Below are 17,965 nucleotides of genomic sequence, written 5' to 3'. Positions count from 1 at the left end.
AAAAAAAAAAGAAGAAAGAAAAAGAAGAAGAAAGAAAAGAAAAAAAAGAAAAGAAAAGAAAAGAAAAGTAAAGAAAAAAGAGAAGAAATGAAAGTTTCCAGAATGAAGGATGTCATGTGGCACCTCGGTGAAAAAGATGAAGCATACTGAAAAGACTGGAACAAATGATAAAAGCTATCCATTGAGATTTAAATACTATGTATGATTTGAGTACAGAAGCAAATAGTGTGGCATAGATAGTGAAAACAAAGCAAAAAATGTGTGATATTAAGTTATGCACAGTGTCTCTAAGGAATGGAAAGTTAATTTCCCTTTTTTCCTTCTATAGTGAGTACTGATAGCTCAGATCCCTCCAGCAGTCACCATTCTGAGAACATAAAAAATGCAGCACATGCAGGACTGCTTGCTGTGCTATACCCACCCTGTACTTACTGCAACTTTTTATAAAGTCACAGAATCAAAGAATTGTTTGAGTTGGAAGGGACCCTTAAAGACCATCAAGTCCAACTCCTCTGCAATGAATAGGGACACCTACAGTGAGACTTTGTATGTAATTATCTAGTTCTTGCGCCTGGTGCCACTTGCAACCTGAACTGCCTAAAATAATTTGCAGAGCAGTCTAGCATTGCTACTGCAGTCTACCTCAGGGCACTTGTGTGCCAACATGGTCTGTGAAGACTGTCAGTAGAAGACTATCAATAAGCATATTGTATGAATCCAAATTAATTTTGAAAAAAATATTCAGAACATCTGTATTTTAAAAAATAAATGAAAAATTGCAGAACTTTAGAAAGATGTCTTGTGGCAAAAGATGTTGAGCAGAGAAGAGACTTGTGTTGCTTTTTAAATTCAGATATTAGGATATTCAGGATCCAGTCAGAAGCAACAAGAAAAGTGTTCGAATTCATTGCTACAGTTTTGGATGCTGATTTGAGTTGTTCTTTTCAAACAGGTCAGAGCACCAGGTGGGAGGTTCTAAATGTGTCTTTTGCACATTCAAAGAACATTCTTACCAATTGTCCACAAGTAACTTCGTGGCACATCAGGTGAAACATTCATGGTCTGCAGGACAGTCGTAATATACAATAGCAAGCATAAAGCAATCGCATAAATCCTTTGAAATAAAAGAATGGGCAACAAACAAGCTACTTTGACCTTTGAGTATGCTGTACATTTAAAACAGAACTCCAAAGTCAATAGACAAATTGCCTCTGAAACTGTCTAGAATAAATTATGCTTTTTGGAGAAAAGAGGTGGACTCCTTAACCCTTTTAGTTGTCTGTGCAAGTGGAAAGCCTCTGAATAGTCCATATCTTTCTGCCTAATAGAGTCCTCATTAGTCTTGTTCAACTGAAGATGCTAAAGCAATACTAATAACAAAGATCTCTGTCTGTCTGATACACTTAAGTACAACTGTTATGTTACATGGTATCATCTATAGCTCTGTCCAGTTTGGTACAGACGTTGCTATGCAGCAGCAATACTTTTGAGTGAAGATCATTAGGCCTTAAATCATATTGATAGCCCATCACATATAACCTATTATAAAGGGAGTGAGCTATTCTCTTGCTTGAAGAGTACTTAAGTTAGGCACCACTGCTGTGAGTTCCTTTTTGCTGAAGATGATATCTGTGCTGGTGGAAAGACATATCAAGTGATTGAATGTCTCTGTTCCTGGTGAATATCTTTAATCACACAGTTTAGAGCACTCCCCACACTGCAAGATGTTTCTGTGGTTGCTGCCCCTTCTCTCTTTCTTGCTTAAGTCTGGCAATCAGCTTATTTTCTGTTCAGACAGGTTTTAATACTCACGGAAGTGGTCTCTTGTATATTTGACAGCTCAAAAGTCAAAGGCTTATCCAATAAGTTGTACTGTGTCATATCTACCTTTTGAGTGTGCCTTAAATCTTTTTACTATCAAACTGTCTAGCAGCATGCTGCAGCTTGCTATAGAAGAGCCCCCTGGGCATTTGTATACCATCTGCCTGGATCATGTGTTTGGGTCATCATACACAGCCTATAACTCAGGATCTAAAAAGATACTACAATTGTGCCATAACAGCTAATTCAGAGCACTAATGCTGTTAGTAATTAGTTTAGATCTGATGTGAAGTCCAGCAAGATTAAGCAAGCCTTCCTGTAGGTGAAATGCTTTCTGGTCTAGCTGATGGATTGCGCTGTCCAGCACGGCTGCGTAATGCTGCACAAACACAAGGATGTGTTGTTATGACATGTCCTTTTTTTGGCAATGCTTGTCCCATGAAAGAGGTCATCTAAGACTTAGCTGCTGTTTGCTCTACCAGGTATTTCACTGCAGGCTAGTCCCTAAACTAACAGGCTATTTGACATCTGATCCTTTCCAAAAGAATATGAAGTCCAGGTCAGCTCATAGAACAAAGTCTCTCAATCTATCATTCGTTCTATGCACAACTAGAGATTTTGTTCTCATTTATGTTTCCACTGTTTTTCTAGTAACAAGGAGCTAATTGATCATATAGTGTTTGTCTTGCTCACAATGATTGCCAGTAATTTCTTAGTTGCTGTTGCAGAACTTGACGCAATAGTTATCAGTGGTGATTTCCCACTCAGTTGTTCTGTATGATTATGTTGCTCCCTTAGTCCAAAACAAATCAGTGTCTGGTCAGGCTTTTTTCAGACAGAAGCTCACAGCGTACCAGACACCTTTCTGCAGCAGTGCTGTGCCATTCTGAACAGACTGATACTGTTGCCTGCACTGCTGTCTTAGCCTTTCACAGATTGCGACAGTGATTTCTCCATTGAAGGCACATTCAGAAAGACCCCATGAAGGCTTTGGCCGCAGGTATCTCATACATAGAACAGTAGTACATCTTGTCACAGAATCACAGAATATCCTGAGCTGGAAGGGACCCATAAGGATCATCAAGGCCAACTCCTGGCTCCACACAGCAACACCCAAAATCCAAACCCTATATCTGAGAACATTTTCCAAATGTTCCTTGAACTCAGGCAGCTTGGGGCCAAGAAATGGGGTCTTAATAGTCCAGAAAATAAAAATGCCAGTAGCCTTTCATAGGCTTGGGCAAAAATTGTCTGGAGCCACAGGAAGGTTTTGAAAATGTATTTATTTTGCTCATCATCCCACCCACCAGGCCTACTACCCCCTTCATGGAGAACACTTTTATCCAGACCTTTGTATGTTCTGCCCCCTGCCTCGTCAGTGGTGGCCAGGGCTCAGCCATCAGTATTTTGTTGCAATTTTTGTTCAGTATCACTGAGTTTCCACTCTTTCCTGTCTCTTGATTTCATTTTTGAGAAAGGGGAAGCTTTATATTTGCTTGTAAGCATGAAACCTTTGTTTTTTTTCCAATTTCTCTATTTTTACCTCTTCTGTTTTTCAGATCATTGAGGCATATCTTTGTACTTCAAGCAATTTCCAAACTAATAATCATAAAAGGGCAGCTTGCAAATGTAATCTTTCTCAAGTCTTCATATTGTTTAAATGAACTGGCTTTTAAATTAATCAGACTGGATCAACTACTTCTGATTTAGCAGAAGGCTGTTAAAATTGGGGTGGTATGGTTAGGTTGCGGCTGGACTTGATGATCCTTAAGGTCTTTTCCAACCTGAACAATTCCATGATTCTATGATTCTATGGACATAGGAGATGCAAAAGGTGAATGAACTACTGATGGTAAACCTTGAGATGCTGATATTTCTCTTATCTTGAAACTGTTCTTATGTTTGGTTTTACCATTGAAAAACAGCTGAGTATCCTGATAATACACAAAATATACAAATATATACAAATATACAAAAATATATGGATGTTAGACCCATAGCACCAGCTGTTTTTACTCTATAGATCACCTTTTATCATTGACACTGAAGTGGTAACACTAATGTGGAAATAGGAAATGTTAACATTAGAGTTCCTCCTCTCAAGACTCTGGATAGGGAAATGCTTTGCCTAGTAGTTATTGATCTATTTAACCTTTCTTATGCCTTTCAAGTTATATGATTTTCAGATTATTTCATCATCTAGTTGGACTAGATGATCCCCTGAGGTCTCTTCCAGCCCCTATGAATCTTAAATTCTGTATAAAAGGGTAAAACTGTTAGAATAGTTGTTCACTGAAATATTTACCAAAAAGAAATGCCAGGTCATCTTTAATACCTGATGGAATGGCACAGAAAAATGCATAGGGATAACTTGTATTCTATTGTGCTACTTCTTGTCATCTGAAATACAGGAAGAATCAAACTCTGGTTGTAGGTCTTTGGCAAAGTTCTTGAAAACAGGTACTCCTAAAAATGTCATAGATGCCTGAAAAACTTCATGTCTGCATGCTTTGTTCATTCTAAGAATAGATTTCTTGTGCTAAATCACATTTTACTCACTGTTGTTAAAATGTTAAGATAATTTTAAGAGTGTGTGGTTCAGAAAGGTAATAGAATTCACACCAAAATCGTTTGTTGTTTTCTTTTATTATGTTAGCCAAAACAAAATCAATTGTATGCATCTAAATCATTAATGGATTATTAGAAGGAAAACAGAATATAATATTAAGCCATAATATTAAACATCCCCTCTAGACTAGAGATCTCAAAGCCCATGTTTCAAGAATGGTAACATTGTTTTGTTAGCGGTATGTTACCAGGGAAAGGGATGAGCAAAGCTCATTGCTTTCTGTGTAACGAGCTCCCAAGGACTTAGGCTCATTCTTACTATTTATTCCTTGGGTGAAAATCACTTGTCACCTTCATGGCTGCTAAGTGTCTTCGTTCTTACCAGCTTGTTGGCTCAGTTCTGCTCATATCAAGCCATTCTGAAATCATTATAGGAAGGGAAGTGTGCTTGGTGCTGTGTCCTCTCCTGTGGGTATGTCTTTTCTATGGAAGAGATAAGATTATGCTGTAGCACTACAGTAAGGAGATTTTGTTTCTGAGGGGAAGGTATGTGTTATTGCCATCTCTTCCTCTCTTTAGGGAGACCAATATCTGCCAAAATAGACAATAGTGTTGGTTGGATTGTGTTTGATCAAAAAGAGGAATGGGTGGGCAGCCCTAAACTCTTCTAACTCAGGGGAATGCTTGATGTCTTCTGTCATCTCTGCAGAGCCTGCCACCTCAGTGCCGTCTTCACTGAGTTCCATGAAGGCTCCATGCACAGCCTGGGATATCTTCAAGCTCTCTGCTGAAGAGATGCCAGTCAGATTGGCTGAATGGCTGAACAGGTCGGTCATTCCCAATGCCATTAAGACAGATGTGAGGTTATATTTTTCCTCAATCTTCATTCGGGGCAGGTACACTTTCACTCTCCTCTTCTCCATGTTATTGGGATTGGTCCACTCATTGAGTTTTTCAAAGTTAATTGTCTTCTCAATCTGAAAAGAGAGATAGAGAATAAATTGCCTGTAATGAGAGTGCAGCTTCTTTCCATCATTCATTTTGATCAAGGCTATTATTTTGAAAAAAATGGAAAGTTTCCCAAAGTGCATCCTATCAACATCTTCCTATTGTATCATTCATTTCTCTAGTATTTCCTCTGTCGATGCCCCTTTATTCAGTTCTGCCTGACACATCCCCTTCTGTACAAATATTTTCATGTCTCATACAGAAGAATATAGCAATTTCACTACATAGCAGATTGGTCAGCTGGTGAAAGAGATCGTAAAAAACATGCCATGACAATTTATATATAGTGGATAGTATGGAGCAAACACAAGCATTTCTGCATCTACTTTGATATTCTGAGAGCAGCTTATTCAAAATATTTGATGAGAATATTCTCAAAAATATCATTAGGGATTAATGAACCTCATCAATTATAGTAACATTTACTGAGGAGTTTATGTAATAGCCCAGATGAAAAAACTGCCTCTACATGCCCTTCTATAACATTACAGAAGCCCTAGGCTCCTTTACCTTTCTTTTCTTTGCTATACTCTTTGTTTAATAACATTGAGGCCAGGACTCTCCTTAGAGGCCAACCTCTGCCTGAGTGCCTGGAAGCACCTGAGCCACTGTTGTGCTCCCCTGCCTGGGCAGTACAGCACAGCCAGGGTGTGAGAGGACAGCCAAGGGTCTGAAGGCAGCCAGCTCTCACTGAACTCAGAACTGTTGCTATCCCCTGCCAGGGCCGTACCCGCTCCAGGCCAGAAACCTCATCAGGCAACAGCACCAACATGGTCAGCTCTCCGCTGGCGTATGGGAGCTCCAGGATCTTCATTTTCTCCTCAGGCAATGTGGCCACATTAAAAGTATTGTTCAGACACATCATTTGCACAGGTATGCTTTCTTGCTGCAAAACAGAAGCATGAGACAATGATGTGAGCAGGGGAGACTGGGCTGGATCCTCAGGCTGTGTCTCCATTTTCCTCTCTTGTCTGCAGGTGTTCTTTGGGTGCCTTTTGCCAGCCCCCCTTGGGCTCAGCCCCATGCCCTGCCAGCAAGGGCTCCAGAAGAACCCTGGATCAATGACTGTAAAATGGTGTGTGTAATACCCTTCATGGCTTTTTGTCCTGCCCAGAAGCAGTGACCGTGTCCCCTACCTTTGTTATGTTGAAGGACATTTCTTGAGTATCTTCTGCATTAAATGCTGTCTTCCACATCCCCTTGAAGTAAATGGCGTTAACAAGGACTAGCGTTGTATTAAGATCAGTGGAGCTTGATACAAGCAAATCTTTGATCTGTCCTGTAAGAAGGAAGCAAAGCAGTGAGTTCTAACTCTGGTTTACGTGAATGCAGCAAAGGGATTGGAGGATACTGCTTTGTGGGGTTTTGTTTTCATAGCCATTTCCATAGGTGTGTTGTGTTTTAGAAATCAAGCTGCAAGCTTGACTTGACTTCCTCTTCTTTAAATGATGACATGCAGAATTCAAGTTCATGAGGGTGATTTCATACAGAACAATTGACACTTAGCCAGGCATTTCTATAAGGAGGCATGTAGGCTTGAATGTTCACACATATCCCCAGGAATATCTCAAATGTGCTTGGAAAAAGACTTGCATAGAACAGAAGGAAATGAAAAACAAAGCAGGGATACAGATCTTCCGTCTCTCCCTGTGTTTCCTTCTCATAGTTGATTCTTGTTTTCTTCCCACTTTATTCCTGATAAATGTATGCACACTCCTAATCATTCCTTTTCTTACACCAGTCTAGCAACTGCATTATTTTCTTCCATGGAAGCCCATTTCTTACCCATCCAGCACATGCATATGCCAATATTCTAGGGAAATTGGGACTAATCTTGCATGAGTTATGCTCTCCTTACACAGAAAGTGCACACTGTGCATACCCTGGCACCTCTGCCTTTGGCATATATATTTAAATACATGCACTGTCACCAAGACACAAAAAATGTGCAACAGAGTCCATCCATTTCCACAGGAAATATCCATTAAAGGAGATGGAGAGAATTATCTTTCCAGAAGTTGTTCAAGTAAAGTAGTAACAAGAAAGTATATTGAAGTATATTGTAAACTCTTCTCTGAGCTTACCTTCTGTCTGCTTTTCCACCCAGGAGTTAATGAGCTGTCTGGCTTGGTCTGATGCTGTTTTGAAGTTCACTGTTTCCAGACCTGATCTGTACAGTTTCTTCACACATTTCAGGTAAGCCTGTAAAGACAGCAGTTGTAGACACCAAGTCAGTTTTTAGAAAGACTGTAAAGGTGAAATAAAATGCAGTTAAAATGTTCCATGTCTTTTTTAATTATGCTATGGTTAGACTTTCCTGTACAAAATGGTTAAAACTGGGCCAACAAAATTATTCTGGTGCAAGATATGTTAAGACCTTTAAGATTTTTATTACTTTGCCAGTTAGGATTACGTAGTAGAAATGCTGACATATTTTCTTGAAGAAAAACAGCTTCAGGTCCATTAGCAAGTGCTTTGTTAGGATAAAATCCTTTATTTTGAAGCATTTTTCTTTATTTTTAAAGATAAAATGTATTTGGTTGAGAATAATTGTATGCTTTATTTTGAGAATGTCAAATGAAAAATTTAGACCCTTTCAATGATATTGTTTTTGAAGTTTTCAAGTGAAGAAACATACTGAACTCTAATTCATTTTTGAATAGGGCCATCTTTTTTCCCTGGAAATGCTTTCTGTGAAGGCTGTTGTCACAGCTGCTGCAGAGAAAAAAGATGTAGAAGTCCACACCACTGAGGTGAGCTGGATTAACAGATACTCCGGTCTGTATTCCTGGGTTATGTGTTTATGCAAGATTTAGCAAGAAATCATTCTGATGTACAACTCACCGGTAGGATAGGACGTGACTTTTCTGCATAGAGTCTGTTGGCAATGCGGAGTGAAGAATTGGCTTTTGATGTGGTAATATCAGAAAGAAGTTCTTTAAACAGCATGTGCATGTTCACAGATTTGCCACACTGGGTTGGTGAAGAGGAGGAAAAAGGGTATAAATGTTATAAATGTTAGCTTATTTTACTAGAAAGATAGCTATTTATAAGGCACAAATCACATAGGAAAACAGTGTTCAGGCATTTGCAAACAAAATACATTAGAGTCTAAAAGCTCCATGGGAGAGACGTTATATGTATGCAATTAATTACATGGAAATGATAGCATTTGGTGACACTCAGTCTTGGTGGTAACAAACAGAAAATGTGAGTGATTTGTCTGAGTGCATTTTGTAAATTGTTCTACATAATCCACTAACATGCCTTCTAGCAAAAGAGAAGGGAAGGTGGAAGGGAAGGGAGGGAAGGGAAGGGAAGGGCAAGGGAAGGAAGGAAGGGAAGGGAAGGGAAGAAAGGGAAGAAAGGGAGGGAAGGAAGGAAGGGAAGGAAAGGAAGGAAGGGAAGGAAGGGCAAGGAATGGGAGGAAGGAGGAAGGGGAGGGAGGGGAGGGGAGGGGAGGGGAGGAGGAGGGGAGAGGGAGGGGAGGGAGGGGAGGGAAGGGGAGGGAGGGGAAGGGAGGGGAGGGGAGGGGTAGGAGGGGAAGGAGGGAGGGCGAGGGGGAGGGGAGGGAGGGAGGGGAGGGGAGGGAGGGGAGGGAAGAGGTGGAGGGAGGGGATGGGAGAGGGAGGGGAGGGAAGGGAAGGGAAGGGAAGGGAAGGGAAGGGAAGGGAAGGGAAGGGAAGGGAAGGGAAGGGAAGGGAAGAGTGAAGTGAGAAAGGGAGAGAGAAAGGGAGAGGGAAAGGGAGAGGAAAAGGGAAAGGAGGAATGGAAAAGGAAAAAGAAAAGGAAAAATCTTGTCCTTTGCAAGCCACATCTTGTGCTTGGAGAACTCAAGTGGATGAAGATAGGCTTTGGAACATGGCTTGTGTTATCTTTCCAATCACATCAAGTGACCATGCAAAAAAGCGCATAGATGGCTCATGTGCTGTCCTCCAACAAGCCCTACAAGTGTGCAAGCTCCTATCATAGGAAGATATCCTAGCACTCAAAATTCCCTTCCACTATCCTATAACTTTTTCTGGTGCAACATGTGAAACCAACCTTCTTTTTATGTTTGTGTTTGTTTGTTTGTTAACAGATTTGACTTTTCCACTTGCATATCCTGGGTTGAGAGCATTAGGTAGGGATCTGAAGCACAGTCAAAACAGTTTTAAGTTCTGTTCTCAGGAAAGAAAAAAAAAAAAAAAAACAACTATGTGAGAGAAAAATAAATGTACCTTAGGTTTCTGTACCTTTGTCTGAATGCTTCCTCCAAGTCCTGCAATGCTGTCAAAGTGAAGAGCCTGCAAATGGAAGTAGCAGAAGAAGAGATGAAGTATGCAAAGTCCACTGAGAGTCACTGTTTTTTGTGTTCAAGTTCTGGGCTTGGAATAACCAATGGCTGAACTGAGAAGTTTCATATGAGCTTCAAATTTGTTTATTGCATGTGCTACTCTGAACATTTTTTGATAGGACCTTACAATTAGTTCACTTATTTTTCCAACTAGAAACCAGCTATGCCCATATTGTTCTAACAACTGTGACTCCTTATATCTGAATGTTTCTTCTTTTATACATTACAATTTGTTCATTTTCTCTGGAAGGAGTCAGGTTTGTGAGATAATAAATGCTGAAGCAGGGGATCTCCTTAGTAGAAACCATTCTTACCCTTCGTAGTGATAAGCAGTGATAAAAGTTAGCTTCAGATCCAGACCTCATGGCTCAAGGTCCTTCCTCTAACCAAGTTTAAATCCAGTGGCAAATGTACAGTGGCTGGCCTCTCAATTGGAAAAAGTCTCAAAGATATTCCTGGATAAATTGTTGTTCTATTGACCAGGATCAAAGTAAGCTTGCATTCATTTGCACAACTTACCTTTTCCATCTGGTACTCAGTGTTGCCTCTTGCTCCCATATAGACCATGGCCAAGGCTGCAATGATGCTCAGGGGGGAATACAACATGTTCACATTTGCGTGCTGGTCTTTCAGCTCATTGAATACATCAAAACAAAATTCTGCATTTGCTGCACTGATGGAGCCCATTTTGAAATCAGTGTTGTCTAAAACAAACAGAAATATAACTGTGTGGTTTTGACGTGTGGCACTTGTAGTAAAAAGTACTTTCCATGGACCAGATTTTGCTTGTTCACTGCTGTTTCTATGATGCCAGAACAATAATGTAAAGCCTAAAAATTCTGCAGTCATTAGAAATATTGTAAACACTGACCCATTGTTTCCCAAATATGTGTTTTTGCATTCCTTCAGAAAGGTACTGGTTCATTATAAAAACACTATGTTATACTTGCCCTTTAGGAAATAGATAGTTCCATCTGTGCTTCAGTATGATGAATACAGTGTGGATACTATGGATGAGTTTCCCTATAGCCATCCAGAGAGCTCTGAATTATTTTTGAGACAATATAAACACATTGCATTTCTTCTGTGTCTACTCTGGACCATACTCTGGATATTTCAGTCAATTGTAGTCAACTCACAATAGTCTTAGTTTGTTTGAAACTACTTCTTTATACAACTAGGCATAAAATTGGAGGTTGTTTTCCTGTAATTTGTAGGAAAAATGGGAGTGAATTTCATTGTAAATTTAGCCAGTTGCCTAGATGCTAAACTATTGCTTTTTCTCTACATTTTCATTTTTTGACATTTAATCTCTGCTGACTCCATTTTTGTTGTTGAGAAACAAACAAACAAACAAACAAACAAACCCACAAGCATATATATGCCATATATAGAGTTTGGCTAAATTGCTTAATGCACTGTAAAGCTGCATTAGATCAGCCTGTTAAAGGTCTTGTACATGCAATTTAATGTCATGACTTAGGGGAATTTGTTGAAATCTACAGTCCTTCTCTTTCTTGAATCTGAGACCAAGAAAGCTGAATACTGCCCTCCCCTATCTAAATCAGTCTAAGTTGGATTAACAGCATGTCCATAGTTTGGAGCAGATGTGATCTACTATGTGACCTGTGTGGTTCCTTTTGCAAGCAATTGAAGAACCACCAGCTCTGTGAATCATCCTACTGTACCCTACCTGTTTTCTCCAGGGAGTGCGACTGAGAAAACAGAAATTTTTTCTTCCAAAAATATTTTTTACATATCTGTCTTATATGTGGATCATACCAAAAGTAATGTCTGCTATTTATTTTCATGGAAACTACAATAGATACAAACAGCATATTTAATATTATTCTAATAATTACAATAACTTTATTTCCTTGAGAAGATTGTCAGACACAAAACATTATTTTTCAACACAGCCACCACACTTAGCTATGCATTTTTTCCAAGAATGCACAAAAATCTGCATTTACTGCTGATAAAAATCTGTACCAGTGGAGGTGAACCACTGTCGCTGTCACCACTGCTGAAACACACCATCCACTACCTCACTGTGCTCACTTCCACTGTGCGGTGTCCATAAATGTTCAGCAAGTATCGATGAATATCAGTGGGTACCATTTTTTCTACATGGAGAAATTCAATGACACACCTTTGCTTCATACACATTTCTACGTCAGACACTATTTTGTCAGACTGCCCCTCTGCTGCCACCTGTCACACAGCAACAACACGTAACGGGATGTTGGAAGGTTCAACCTCCAGTGCCATACCCCCAACATCTGCCTCTGATGTTGTGGGCCAACATCATAAAATAGGAGGCAGCCCTATTTTTCCTTTTAAGATCTTACACATAATATTTCTGTTTTTCCTTTGTTGTTTTTTTCCATATCCAAGAATGCAACTTAGAAATTATATTTTATTTGGAGAAGTACTTACAGAAAAACATCAAAGAGGCACGTAATAATCCAGCTTGCCGGTTGAACCTAAGCAGATTCTCTGAGTTCTTGGTGATATATACAGTACCCTTTCGGACACTCCCCCTGTTAGCCTTCTAAGAGTCATCCTTTGAGTTACTACCCTTTGTCACTGCCTTTTGATTTATTGTACTTGAAAACACTGAGTAGGCCAACATTAGACTGGTACTCTATTTGGAGAAAGCCAAATTTTATTTTGTGAAGTAAAACCTCATAGAAGAATGTAATTATTCAGGTTTTTCTTGTATCTTCCAGAGCTGTACCAAGTTCAAGTCTAGCATGTCTCATGCTCTGCTTCAGAATTTAAACATTAATTTGATTGAGCCATGCCAATAACTAGAGCCAAATGAATAATGAATACACACACATTAAATAATAATAAATAAAAATAAAAGGAGGATAAACGTAGTATACTTCAAAATAAACTGAGTTGTAAAATCAGATTAAAAAAAATAAATAAATCAAATCAAGTGATTTTCACCATCAGATGAATCTAAGGATCCAAAAATATTATGAGAAAATAAGATGTGATTAGAGGAGACCCACCACTGTTCACCATTTTATGAGCACTTGCTGCTAAAGCTGAGTCAAGAGTAGTCCCAAATTATCAAGGAGAGCAAGGAAGCGCATCAATCCCTGGAAACCATTCTTTTTAAGACTATATCTCCTTTCCAGCTGTTTAGTTTCTTCTCATCTCTGGGGCACTGTAATTAGGGAATTTACTGTAGCACTGCTCCCAGGACGGATGAAGGGAAAAGTGTGATATATATGTGACCTCTCACTACTGTGTGCAGAGAAACATAGTCTCATGGATGGCAGACACTTGATGCAGAGAAAATAATGCAGTTCCAAGCAGAGCCAGCTGCAGGATGGTCATTCTACTCAGAGGATTTTGTAATGGGTGGTTTTCCATGTAAGAATAAAAACAAAGCTTTATGAGTTTTTTAAAGAATAAAATGGTACAAAAAATGTTTTGGTCTGCTGAAAGAGTTTGAGGACTGGAGAAGCTTATAGTTAGTACTTGTTAAAAGCACAGCTCCATCAAATTCTGCAGCTAGGCAAGACCAAAGTTTTTCACTGGAAGTTGGACTATATCTGGTATAAGCCAAAGGCTCTACAGCATACATGTGAGAGGAAAAAGCACATTTTGCTGAAACTTCATTCTTATGAAAAAATTCAGAGCAGAAGTGTTGGGATGAATTAGAGAACTCAGTGTGGATAGGGAAGAGGTAGAAATACGGGGAACAGTCTGAAAGTATTTGCTGCTTTGCAGAGGCGGACCCCAAAGTATTCAGATATTCAGAAATGAATGCTGAGCCTCTAGTGGAATAAAAGGGATGATTGGTGGTCAGCTTTTGATTTTCATTCTTCATAGGTCATGGCAACAAGGCCCATTGTACATGCACAGGCTATTCTCATCGATCTTCTGTACCTCCTATTTTACTATGACAGGTAAATAAACTACCAAATCTGTCTGAAGGAACATTCATGGTCTGTTAGACAATCATAATGCACAATATCAAATATAACTCAATTGCAAAAAGCTATTACTCCTAATTGAATAATGCTCTTGATGAGCACTAAAGAAAAAAAAAGTCCAGCTTCTGTAAAGGCCGCGGGAGTGAATAATAGAAATCCCACATTTCTGCACATAAGACAGGCAATACGCTGTGGTAGTGATACCAATTGGTGAAGGTAAAAGGGAGCTCTTTTATCCTAAGCAGTGTGTTTTGTGTTGCTGAAATTCAGTCATGCATGTATGTGCAGACCGTGATAACTGGAGTGGCTTTCAGTTTCCATGCTCAGAATGAGTATTTTTTATATGTGAATGTTACAGTAATCATATAGGGGGTAGGGAAATTTACAGATAGTAAGCAGGTTTCCTCCTATCTTGTTTAATGTTCCTTTTCCAATAGCTTTTACTTTATCTTGTCAAACTTTTCCTGCCTGAGGGCACAAGTTTTGTTGCAGTGTGTGTCTTCTCTTACACTCCCATCTTCTCATGTTTACATCAGGCTTCTAGCTACAGGTCAGGTGGGTGCTCAAACATGTTTTCAAGTGTTCCTTGAAGAGCTTTCCTGGGTACCCACAGTCCTCTGTATACTTGTTTTCAATGTCTTTGTCCTCTGTGGGCATCTTTGGAGCATGCATCTGTAGAACACAACCAGCCCTGCACATATGGACAGTATTTTCATCTCTTGGACTAACGTCTGAGATTTTCTCAATAAACATTTTGTTTTGCTGTCTCTGCTAGAAGAGGGCATGAAGGTGTTTTTGGTATGTTCTCTCATTCAGTATGTTTGCCTTCTTTGTACATTCTACCACTGCAATAGCACAGTCACCACAACAGTTTTGCACAGGTAAGATAGTTGAGGCAGTACACCTTCTCCAGAGAGAGGTCTGCCGCTAATCAGGTCTTGCATTTTTTCTACACTGAATGTTAGTGCAAAACTTGTAGAAGCAGCCTGACTATGATGATCAGAATGGACTATCCATGCACAGTCCTCAGCAGACAAAATGTGGTTTTGCAATTTCAGATAGGGTGTTAGGCCGGGGGAAATCAGAGGCACCTCTTGAAATTCAAGAGTCACGAATACAAGCAAGACAAGTTGGTTAAACTCTGTTCCAGATCTGTGTTTGTCCCAGAAAGAGGTCAGCAAGGACTCTGCTGCCCTTTTCCTCTGTCAGGCAGTCCATTGTGGAGCTGTTCATAAACCAATGTGGGGTTTGCCATTCTTCCCTAGTATTGGCAAAATCTAGGGCATAGTAAGCAGCAGAAAATGCAGCTCTTTCCAACATTTATCCGTTCAGATTTTCACATTTTATCTCCTGTGGTTGCTCAGCAGCTCCTGTGTAGTGCTTGAGGATAATGTTTGCTTATGCCCTGGACCTGTTCATGCCATAGCTTGTCCATCTGTGTCACATTTAGCAGAGGCTATTCTGGCATCTCTCAAAATCCTTTAATGAACCAAGATGTGGCCAGAACAGCCTCATTTGCAGAATTTCAGTTGCTTTTTGCTCTCATGTTATTTGCTGTGCTGGAGATGATCAGCTCTGTTGCTCATACACAGTCTTAGGCAGCTGGCAGTGGTTGACTTGGAACCACTTTGAAGTCAATCAGCACCTTGTTATAAACCACTCAGATAGTCAGCACTTCTGTCCTGGAGTAGAATTAATGTCTAAGCTGCCCTTCAGAGCTCATAGTAGCTTGTATGTCAATGCGTATCATGTTTGCACAGCAACCTGAGGTAAGAGGTGACCAAGCACATCTAGCAGTCCGTTACGCACCTTGGTAGCTGGTCATCTCCAGCAACAACTCAGTTTGATGTAATAAAGCTATCAGTAAACATTTAAACATTGGTTAAATGTTTTGTTGTTGTCATCATTTTTAAGTTAGAATACAACTAGAAAAAAAAAAAGATTACATGAAGAGAAAACAGAATTGTTCTTTGTGTTTGTATTTTGTTCCTGTTTTTGGGATTACCTAGATATTCCTGGAGCAAGTTTAAGAAATCTAAGATCATAAATGATTGCTTCTGCTGCAGTGGGCTGAGTGATAATTATTTCAGTCACACTTTCCCCTTCAATTCACACTCCAAATTCCTTTTCCTGTTGTCAGACTGGTGCTCTTCATGGTGATATTTTGTAGTATTTATCCATATCATAGATACTATAAAACTTGTTCTCTTTGAAGATTAATCTGAAAAATGTGTAGGTCTGATTATACAGGCTAATGTATGCTAGCACTGTTTATTTCACTGTTGGTCTTTTTTGTTTTGTTTATTTTGCTTTAATACATATTTGACTCAAACCAGACATACACCATGGTATGTGCTGAAAAACACACATTGCTATTTGTTACATATTCTGTTCATCAGAACAGTCCACAGCCTGTATTTGCTGTACTCTTCTTTTACCAGCTAATTGGTGTGCAAACTTTGCCTCTGCCAGTAACTCTCCTGATTCAGGCTATATTTCATGTAAAATTGCAGCCCTGCGAGATGTAGCCATAGACTGTCATGAGTCTTCTTTATTTAGCAATCAAAATTAAATGCCCAGTACTGTAATTTACAGGGTTGGTTGGTTGTTTGTTTGTTTTCCCTGCATATCTCAGCACTTGGGAAAGCTCTTCAAGTCTGCAGTACTGAAATAGCAGTAATACATACCTAGCAGTTATTTTCTTCCCAACTGAGAGTAACAGGAAAAACAGGGTTAGTCATCAAAGGATATTTTTTTTTCCTTAATATATATATATATATATTAATTAATTAATTAAAAGGTATTTCTCATGAGTCTGTAAATGCTGGATATTGGTTGCTACCAAATTGGATGTGGTCCTTTCTTTTCTGCAGCCTCTTAGCTATGCCTTTAAAAAAGTTACTCCACATCTGAAAGGTAGTTTGTGGAACTAGGCCATCAGTATATTTACCATTTTTTTTTCTCTTTATTTAGGCTTTGAAAGTCTGAAGATTGAATGGACTTCAATTAGCAGTTCAGGCCCGACTGGCAGCAGCTCGGGCGTCCTGGTGGTCAAGCTGGTGGCGGATCGTGGGACCGTAGAGGGCTGCAGCGGTGCTGATGAGCCTTCTTACGAAGGCTGGTGCTGGTGCTCAGCTGCAGCGCCTGCACCAAGGCCTCCTCGTCCAGACCATGTTGACAAAGGAAGTTCACCGTGTCATTTTTGAAGATAAAAAGTGACTTAGTGTGCGTGATGTTTGTATAATAATACCAGTTAATCACAATTAATAAGGAGCAGGTATAAGAATGGATGATAAATGGATTAATACTGTTAGTAATTATGTTGTTCATACTACACAACACACAACTGAAAAGAACCAGCTGTTGAATGTACACAGTTGCTACTTCCTTTAAAACAGCGAGGTAATGTCAGAAAGAAACCTGTAAATGAGTTAAAGGAGCTATTGGAGTGAGTCCAGGGGAGAACCATGATCAGGGGGCTGGAGCACCTCTCTTATGAAGAAAGATGGAGGGAGTTGGGCTTGTTCAGTTTGGAGAAAGCACTGGGAAAGTCTCATTGCAGCCTTCCAGTACTTGTAGAGAGCTTAAAACAGGAGGGGGAATTAACTTTTAGAATAGTTCAGTAGTGGTACAACAAGGAGGATGGTTTTAAACTAAAAGAGAGAGAATTTAGGTTAGATGTTGGAAGGAAACAATTTACTCATTGAGTGGTGAGGCGCTGACACAGCTGCCTGGAGAAGCTGGTCACATTCAGTGTCTGGATGACAACCGAGCTCAGTGGACGTCAAGTTGTGTTCTGCTGAGACTATACATTTTTTGAATGGCTGTGTAAAGCTTGTTGGTGAGGTGCTGACAGCTCACTGTTGTGCTCCAGGTCTACTTTTGGAGCCTCCTGTGTTGCTGAGATTGTTTTTGGATGCTAGGTGATCTGTTTCGTGTCATGTCGCTTTCCCTCTCTCATGACGTACCTTCCTCATTCATACACCTTGAGTGCTGTTGTATGTACTAAACTTGCTTCTCGGTGAGCTTAAATTCTGCTGCTGATCATGCTTGCCTTGTGACTGCATAAGGACTGTCCTATTTGAGTTTGTGGCTGAATTGATGCTGTCTCCCAGCAAGTGGTTTGAGGCTTCTCTCTTTCAGCTAGCTTTGAATGCAAGATGAATTAAGCTCCTTGAAGATAGGAACATCTACCTCTTTTCATGTACCATTTTGGGTGAATGTATATAAAATGTCTAAGAAGATGTTTCATTTGAGAAGTAATCTGAAACCCTAT

At 39.7% G+C, this 17,965-nt stretch overlaps 1 protein-coding gene and 1 long non-coding RNA gene across 4 annotated transcripts in view; one reads left to right on the top strand and one right to left on the bottom strand.

Moving 5' to 3' along the window:
* LOC107309569 overlaps positions 1-17,508 on the top strand; it is a 92,330-nt gene extending 74,822 nt beyond the window's left edge. For both annotated transcript variants that reach the window (XR_001553232.2, XR_001553231.2), the window contains exons 5-7: positions 7,505-7,593; positions 8,061-8,150; positions 16,663-17,508. This is a non-coding gene — a long non-coding RNA (uncharacterized LOC107309569). The remainder of the gene's footprint in view (positions 1-7,504; positions 7,594-8,060; positions 8,151-16,662) is intronic.
* Positions 4,455-10,514, bottom strand: LOC107309563 (ovalbumin-related protein X). 2 transcript variants are annotated; one of them, XM_015854474.2, is made up of 7 exons: positions 10,253-10,514; positions 9,618-9,683; positions 8,242-8,370; positions 7,482-7,599; positions 6,534-6,676; positions 6,128-6,283; positions 4,455-5,366 (listed from the first exon to the last, which is right to left on the bottom strand). In XM_015854474.2, exons 1-7 carry the CDS (start codon positions 10,418-10,420, stop codon positions 4,965-4,967), a joined length of 1,182 nt encoding a protein of 393 aa, XP_015709960.2. In that variant the 5' UTR covers positions 10,421-10,514; the 3' UTR covers positions 4,455-4,964. The 2 variants fall into 2 exon arrangements, with proteins under 2 accessions (XP_015709960.2, XP_015709962.2); XM_015854476.2 differs by having other exon boundaries at positions 9,633-9,683.
* Positions 17,509-17,965: the final 457 nt, after the last annotated feature.

The sequence above is a fragment of the Coturnix japonica genome, chromosome 2 (assembly GCF_001577835.2).
Source record: "Coturnix japonica isolate 7356 chromosome 2, Coturnix japonica 2.1, whole genome shotgun sequence".
In the NCBI taxonomy this organism is placed as follows: domain Eukaryota; kingdom Metazoa; phylum Chordata; class Aves; order Galliformes; family Phasianidae; genus Coturnix; species Coturnix japonica.
The sequence above is the reverse complement of the archived record's forward strand: the minus strand, read 5'-3'. Positions and strand labels throughout refer to the sequence as shown.

What these genes read in the sequence shown, in the direction of transcription:
- LOC107309563 (XM_015854474.2), bottom strand. Translation starts at nt 10,420, where the DNA reads ATGGGCTCCATCAGTGCAGCAAATGCAGAATTTTGTTTTGATGTATTC. An exon ending in AGTCACGTCCTATCCTACCG is followed by an intron (nt 7,600 to 8,241) that starts GTGAGTTGTACA and finishes CTGTCTTTACAG; the next exon opens with GCTTACCTGAAATGTGTGAA. An exon ending in TGTCCTTCAACATAACAAAG is followed by an intron (nt 6,284 to 6,533) that starts GTAGGGGACACG and finishes TCTGTTTTGCAG; the next exon opens with CAAGAAAGCATACCTGTGCA.